The sequence below is a fragment of the Triticum aestivum genome, chromosome 3B (genome assembly GCF_018294505.1).
Source record: "Triticum aestivum cultivar Chinese Spring chromosome 3B, IWGSC CS RefSeq v2.1, whole genome shotgun sequence".
NCBI lineage: Eukaryota > Viridiplantae > Streptophyta > Magnoliopsida > Poales > Poaceae > Triticum > Triticum aestivum.
The window spans coordinates 742,820,487-742,827,764 of NC_057801.1; the positions used below are offsets into that span (position 1 = coordinate 742,820,487).

The following is a 7,278-nucleotide window of genomic DNA, read 5'->3' on the forward strand; positions in this document are numbered from 1 at the left end:
CCCAACGCTAGCGCTCCTCCTTCGACTTCGTGAAGAAATTCTTCAGGGGCGTTAGTCCTCACTTTTTGTCCCTTTTGGTCATTTGATGACAAAGGGGGAGAAATTTGAGTTAGTCTTCAAGCGGGTCTATATATACGGGCGTTTTTCTTGTTAAGTTGCAACTCTCACTCTTCTGAAGTTTTTGTTGATTGAGTTGTAAACTTAAGTCCGATGGTGACCTGATACTTTTGCTCTGTTTTTCTGCATGCTATTTCCTCATCAATGTTATGCACGCATGCTGAATTACATCAGTCACCATATTTCATCATGCGTTTCAAACTCTTCATTTCATATGTTAAATGCGTGTATGGATTACAAGATATAGGGGGAGTTCTCCATGATTCTACTCTTCAAATGTGCATTGCTTCAAAAAGCAAATTCCTCACTATGCACATCTTCATGGGGAGTTCTTCTATATCTTGCAATCAAATTCCTCAATATTGAGTACTTTCAATTCATATGTTTATCCCCGTTGAAAACTTAACCTATATTGTCATCAATCACCAAGAGGGAGATTGTAAGTGCATCTAGTGCCCCTTAATGATTTTGGTGTATTGAAGACTTATAGGTAAGGGACTAATATGTTTGTGAGTGTACACAGGCTCTATAAGTCAATGGGGAGTTTGATATTTACAGTAAACGCCGACCCCTAAAAATGAATGTCTTTGGTTAAAGACTTTGGTTCTCCTGAAGATTTTGAAAGTGAAGAAATTGGTGTGACCATGAAGACTTTGATATTCATGCGAGGAATCTGAAGCGTGAAGACTTTTGTTTTCGTAGTTTCATTTTCTTCTTATTGAGTCATAGGAAACACCGTACTGTTAAAGGGGGTCGAGGTAATACTAAGGAAATAGATTTCCAAGTGATGCTCATCTCAAAATCCTACACCTACCCAATCCTTCGAGTGAAGCCATTGGGAATCTCATATCTGTTCAGTCAATTTCTTTAGTGACAGAGACGAAGATCTTCTGGTCTCTGAGGAATTTGTTCTGACTGAGGAGTTAGGAATTCGGCAGTGCGAATTGCCTACACAGTGAGGTACATGATAGCCTTCAGGAATTCGAACCTCAAATATCCGACCGTTGCTGAGCCGCACGCCAGCTGTTCCAAAATATCCTACCACCTAACGGTCATATCTGCCAAGGGCATTTATGTCTTATCATATCAGGCTGCTCCCTAGGCTATAAATAGCCGCCCCCCTACAACCACTAGCTGGTTGGCTGCTCCGAGAGAAACTGACACTTTTCATTTGAGAGCACCCCATCCTCCGATGACTTTGAGAGAAAATCATCAAGTGAGGAAAACCCAAATCCCAAACCCAAACCTACAAACCCCAAAGTGATTGAGCATCACTGAAGAGATTGTTCCTGTGTGGAACCGACGCTTGTTACCTTTGAGGACTGTGTATCTTCCAAACGGTTAGGCGTCATGGTCTGAGCATCCAAGAGAAATTGTGGATTGCCGAGTGACCAAGTTTGTGAAGGTTTGGAAGTCACCTGTGAAGACTTACCACTACCGTTGGGCAAGGTCTATGTGATCTTAGCTCAAGGAGAATACGGTGAGGACTGTGTGTCCTCGAGTTTAAATACTCGGCCGCTCCAACCAGACGTACAACTGTCACAACAGTTGGAACTGGTCTACCAAATCATTGTCTTCCCAAGCCAACTGGTTCTATTTCCTCAACCCTTTCATTTCCTCAGTTATGTGTTGATGTACCTAATCATTACTGTTTGAAGACTTTGACTGAAGACTTTCTCTAATTCCTCAATCCTATTTCTTCAGTCAGTTTGTCTTCATCCTACTTATCGTGTGTTTACGCTTTTTGTACTCTGTGTTTGTCTTTCATTTCATCATGATGACTATGCTGTTAATCTGTTTTGCTTATACCTGGGTACTTATTCCGCTGCAAGTAGTTCTTCGCTTAGGAATTTCCTCACCCTGAAATTCCTCAGTGAAGAATTCATAAAAATCTCCTATTCACCCCCCCTCTAGTCAACGTAACACACTTTCAGTTGGGTTAGTGGTACTTGTGCCACTTGCTCGGTGTCGTTTTTTTCTTTGACCTGCTTGTATGAGAGTTTCCTCACCACTTTGTATCGGTTCGGCTATTTGTGCCTTTATTTATAACTAGTAAATGTGTACGTGCAATGCACGTTGATATCAGTTAATATATTAATTACATGTAAATATTAGGTATGATATTATTTGTGTATAAATTATGTGATTAGTATTGGCCTTAATATTTGATATGATGTTAACTGCACACTAAACGTGTTGAGCGCTCATCATTGGAGCAGCTTCAGTCATTGGATTGACCTGATTTAATGCTGCCTCTTTGGGTCTTTTTATATTGACTAGCAAAACATGCCCGTGCGTTGCAACGGGAAAAAAAAAATGTCCTTACACCGTCCTGCTAAAGAATGCAACGCATAATCATTATTGCGTGCATGCACACATGGACGCCACAACTTCCTAGGCCACTTTGTAAATATCCTAGCTCACTGTATCATGCAGCCTGCAAAGCACTTCTCATCTTGCATGTAGGATCCGTATAATTAGCTCACACCAGGCAATCTTGTTAAACTAATTTAAATTGGTGGGAATCATTTGATTTGATCTATGTGGGACTATTCAACATGAAATATCCACAAACATTAATACTATGGGGTGGGCTCTATTTTTTGTACGTCGATGGTTTACGTGGGCGCGCTGGTGCAACTGGCCCAACAGCTGAAGCGTTGGCCGAGGCCCAGTATAGTTAATTACACGTGCGAGAGCTTATATAGAAATATATGACAACTCGACTTTGGTCACAACAATTAGCCGTCACATTTGGTCATTGCGTTGCGCCTTCGATGCAAGAAAAAGGTCTCCGGTTTGAATCCCGGGCGCACAATATTTTTTAGATATAGTCTTTTCGATAAATATATAGATATAAAGAGTGAGGAAAACTGCTTCGAGAGAGTAATATCACTTCCCGAAAAGAGAGAGAGAGAGTAATATCACATCCGGTGGGCCGCTGTTACGGACTAGGCCGTATGGTTGGTACCACAGAGTATCCGGACGGTTGGACGGGCTCAACGACCTGCGCGCGCACCTTCTGGTCGTTCCGCGGCGTACCTCACCGACACACTGACCCCACAGCTTCCGGACCCCACGGACCAGTGAGCCGCCACGGAAGCCCCGACGGCCCCATCCGGACCAGCTCCTCCACGTCCGCTGCAGCAGCACGCGACGCGCTTCCTGTCCTTCTGATCTGCTCTGCTCCCCGCTAACTCTGTCTTCCTTGCCTTCAACTCCATTTCAAACCAGACCCGCGATCGCCGCCGCCACCACCGCCGGATGCCGATGGCCGCGCCGCAGCCTCGCCGACACCACGCCGCCTTCCTCCGCCGCAGGCCCCCCACCCCCCGCCCCTGCCAATGGGAAGGCCGCCGCGGCCGCCTCCACCAGCTCCAAGCCTGCCCAGGCGCCACCCCTGTACGCCCGCCCGCCCGCCTCCGATCGTCGTTACCAGCCGCCCCCTGCTTTCGATTCTGAAGATTGATGTGTGCCGCACAGGTCGCTGGAGGAGAGGACGGTGAAGCAGCTCCGGCTGACCAAGGCGCTGACTCTCCCGGAGGCCACCGCGGTGTCGGAGGCGTGCCGGAGGATGGCCGCCAGGCGCGCCGACGCCGCGCTGCTCACCGACGCGCAAGGGGTGCTCTCCGGCATCCTCACGGCCGAGGTAAGCCAACTGAGAACCAGTATATGTACTATATCAGGAGGAGGAACCGTTGAAAAACAGAGTAATATCGTCAATGATGGATGTGCATCAGCATCAGGTTTTGTATGATGACATTAGAGATTAGGATCAAGTTTTTCATGTGGCATTTGTTTGCTTTTCTCCGCAGGACATATCGGGTCGAGTGATAGCCGAGGGTCTGAGGCCAGAGGAAACAAGCATGGCCAAGGTGATGACGCGGACTCCGGTTTTCGTCATGTCCAACTCATCGGCCACCGAGGCACTGCAGAAGATGGTCCAAGGTCATCTCCTTATTTTTCTCCAGTACCAAATTAGTGAAGTAGTATTTGTTGCTAGTTTTACCTTCAGTACGAACATTATTAGTTAGTTTTATCCAGTGATCGGTTGTCAGTGATGGGTGAGAGCAAGTTCAGTTTATCATGACTGTACAGCCACAGCCTGATGGGTCAGCATTGCTCCCATGTCCCATATCATTCATAGGGGATTTGACAAAACATGTAGTCCATTCGAACTGAGGGTAGATCATGATGAGTAAGCTTTTTTAGATCCTGCCTAATAGCCAAAGGCAAGAAATGTTCTCTTAAGAAATTCCCGACACGTTTTCTTGCTAACATCTTTGTTGACATTCTTATAGATATATAGTATCTTGTCTCTGTGATTTTCCTTTCAGACACATGGCTTTCATGTACAGGCAAATTTAGGCATCTTCCTGTGGTGGAAAATGGTGAAGTCACTGCCATGTTGGACATTACCAAGTTCCTCTGGGATGCAATTTCAAGAATGGAGCAGGCAGCAGAACAAGGCAGTGCTATAGCAGCTGCCATGGAAGGGGTTGAACGGCAGTGGGGAAATGAATTTGCAGGTTTCTTTCTTCAGTTTATTTTAGCATATGATTAGGTTTGCTACTTATTCCAATTTTAAAGACCGCCCATGATGCATTCCATTCAGATATCTTTTGCTAACTACTAGCTGATGTCATATTTTGGGTCCTTACATCAGGTCCGCACGCATTCATAGAAAATCTTCGAGACCAGATGTTCAAACCTTCTCTGTCAACTATCATATCTGAAAATAGCAGGTCAAATTGCTACTGCCAGGAAAATGCATGATGCGGTTTTTTGCTGTTATTTTTATGACTGAATATTTCCACTTCTTACCCTTTGCAGTGTTCCAGTGGTATCTCCTTTAGATCTAGTAACTGTGGCGGCCAAAAAGATGCGAGAATACCGAGTTAACTCAGTGGTTGTCATGACAGGGAACATATTGCAAGGGATCCTCACGTATGTTCTTTTTTAAGTCGTGTACATTTTAAATTTTCCCATTTGTCAAGTACTATCACTCATATAGTAGGATAAATTTATGGTATATTTTCCATTCTAAGAATATGGGTATTCTGCAGCTCCATGGATCTGGTCTTGCGAGTAGTGGCACAAAGTCTGTCCCCCGAGGTAACCCTCGTAGAAAAGGTATGGTAAAAAAAAAAACTGAAGCACCAACATTTTGACAGATCATGATTTTGTTCATTATTTTTTTCACTAGTTGATTAAATATGTTGTTATCTTTCCAAGGTTATGACTGCAAGTCATGGTTGTGCCACACTGGACACATCAATCCTCGAGGCTCTACAGTCAATGCAAGATGGCAAATTTCGTTATATTCCTGTTGCAAACAAAAGCAAGTACTACTGAATTCTAGCAGTAAAGAGGAGTACCTTTCTATGTACATGTCTAAGTTAAATCTTTGAATAGGAGGACAGATTGTCGCCTGTTTGGATGCTCTACAGTTAGCCCACGCAAGCATCTCCATGGTAAGAATGAATTGTATTTTCAGAACCAAGGGAGGTTACTACACATTTCATTAATTTGCAGTATCTCATCGTGTTTTCGTTAGGTTGAGGGAGCCTCCGGACGAAATGATACGGCAAATGCTATGGTTCAGAAGTTTTGGGATTCAGCTCTTGCCTTGCATCCAGCAGAGGAATATGACGAGCATAGGTTTGTTATTTTTCTATTTGCTTATACTCTTTCATTTTTTAAGATCATTTGATCAGTCTTTTGTTATGTAGTGCAGTGAAGAGTCTCGTACGGCAGCGTCAGACAGTGTTGAAGGGAAGCAAACACCCCCTCATGTCGGCAACGCGTTCTCTTTCAAAATTGAAGACAGAAAAGGACGGATGCACAGATTCAGTTGCGGTTGGGGCATTTCTCATCTTACTTTCCTGTCTCTGGTTTTGTTGATGAAGTGTTATAAAGTGCTTGCCTGCCTGAAGTTCTGATTATGGACCCCCTTTCTGCAGTTTCAGAGAGTTTGGATGAGCTTGTGTCTGCTGTTGCATACAGATTGGGAATGGAAAACGAGAAGGCGAATGTAAATCTTCTGGTAAGAGGTTGAGCTTTGCTTATGCAGTACTGTGTTCCCCTTCCTTCAAGTGAGCAATAGGGCAAACCAAAGCTTGTACTTCTGTATCTTTTCACATCCCACTTGAAATTATTTCGAACAGTATGATGATGATGAAGGTGACAGAGTTCTTCTTGCCACTGATGGTGACCTCGTTGCGGCAATTGAGCATGCAAGATCAGCCGGATGGAAGGTTTGATTTTACTCTTCTTTTCTAGAACAGTAACTTGATCTGCATCCTTCCTAGCTATGCGCAACAGCTAGAGCCTAGAGCATTTTTAATGCATTCATCGTCGTCTTCTTCTTCTTGCAACATTAGTTTCAGTAATTTAATTTGAGGTTTACAACAACTTGTTTCTTTTTTGACATTTCGGTTTCCTGTTTCAGGTTCTGAGGCTGCACATGGAGGACGGTTCCGAGACCGAGACCGGGGCGGTGTCCATTTCCTCGTTGCCTGTAGATGCCTCGGTGCCGTGGAGAGGCTGGCCATCGTCCGTCGGGCTGGGGATTGTTGCCGGCGCGGCTGCGGTCGCCGGCGTCGTGGTAACTGCCTACTTGAGACGCTCCGAGCTCTGACAGTCTGACTTGAAACATACTTGATTCAACATTGTAAAGATGCACTTGCACAGGACTTAGAGGCTCACACCGGCAGCAAAGCCGTGGCCAAGCCTGTATGAGATTTTTTATTTTTCTTCCAGGGTTTGCATTCGTAGTAACTGGGTTCAGAGAGTGTGTTTTTCTTCTTGGGCGTTCTACTTGTGAGTTGTGACAACAGGGGTTCATAATATCTAGGGACGAGCCATGCATGCCTGAAACACACAAATGGCTGTTTTTTCCTCAACAGTTGATATTCTGAATCGCAAATTGCTGCCTGAACCAAGACTTGTCCTACGGAGATGATGAACCAGCCTAATCCTCCAAGCAAGCAAGCAAGCAAGCAAGCAAGCAAGAAGCCAAGTTTGGATGTGGACTAATTAGTCTTGAGTACAGAGGTAGCGAGATGGCATGAAGCAGAGAGCTACAAACACACACGCCCCCATGTCAATGGGATCCTGCAGCTCGGGCAGGTGGTACTTGTACTTGAGCACCAACACGTA

The 7,278-nt window shown here is 44.8% G+C and overlaps 1 protein-coding gene across 1 annotated transcript; it reads left to right on the forward strand.

Moving 5' to 3' along the window:
- The first annotated feature begins 3,606 nt into the window (after positions 1-3,606).
- On the forward strand, positions 3,607-7,045 carry LOC123066277 (CBS domain-containing protein CBSCBSPB3). The gene is made up of 13 exons (XM_044489392.1): positions 3,607-3,766; positions 3,933-4,065; positions 4,476-4,646; positions 4,784-4,862; positions 4,951-5,064; positions 5,184-5,250; positions 5,353-5,458; positions 5,533-5,591; positions 5,675-5,778; positions 5,855-5,976; positions 6,081-6,163; positions 6,285-6,374; positions 6,569-7,045. Exons 1-13 carry the CDS (start codon positions 3,692-3,694, stop codon positions 6,755-6,757), a joined length of 1,392 nt encoding a protein of 463 aa, XP_044345327.1. The 5' UTR covers positions 3,607-3,691; the 3' UTR covers positions 6,758-7,045.
- Positions 7,046-7,278: the final 233 nt, after the last annotated feature.

Bases quoted from the DNA above. Each gene is read 5' to 3' on its own strand.
- LOC123066277 (XM_044489392.1), top strand. From the start codon at position 3,692: ATGGCCGCCAGGCGCGCCGACGCCGCGCTGCTCACCGACGCGCAAGGG. The intron at 3,767-3,932 runs GTAAGCCAACTG...TTTTCTCCGCAG, and splicing joins CCGGCATCCTCACGGCCGAG to GACATATCGGGTCGAGTGAT. The intron at 4,066-4,475 runs GTCATCTCCTTA...TTTCATGTACAG, and splicing joins ACTGCAGAAGATGGTCCAAG to GCAAATTTAGGCATCTTCCT.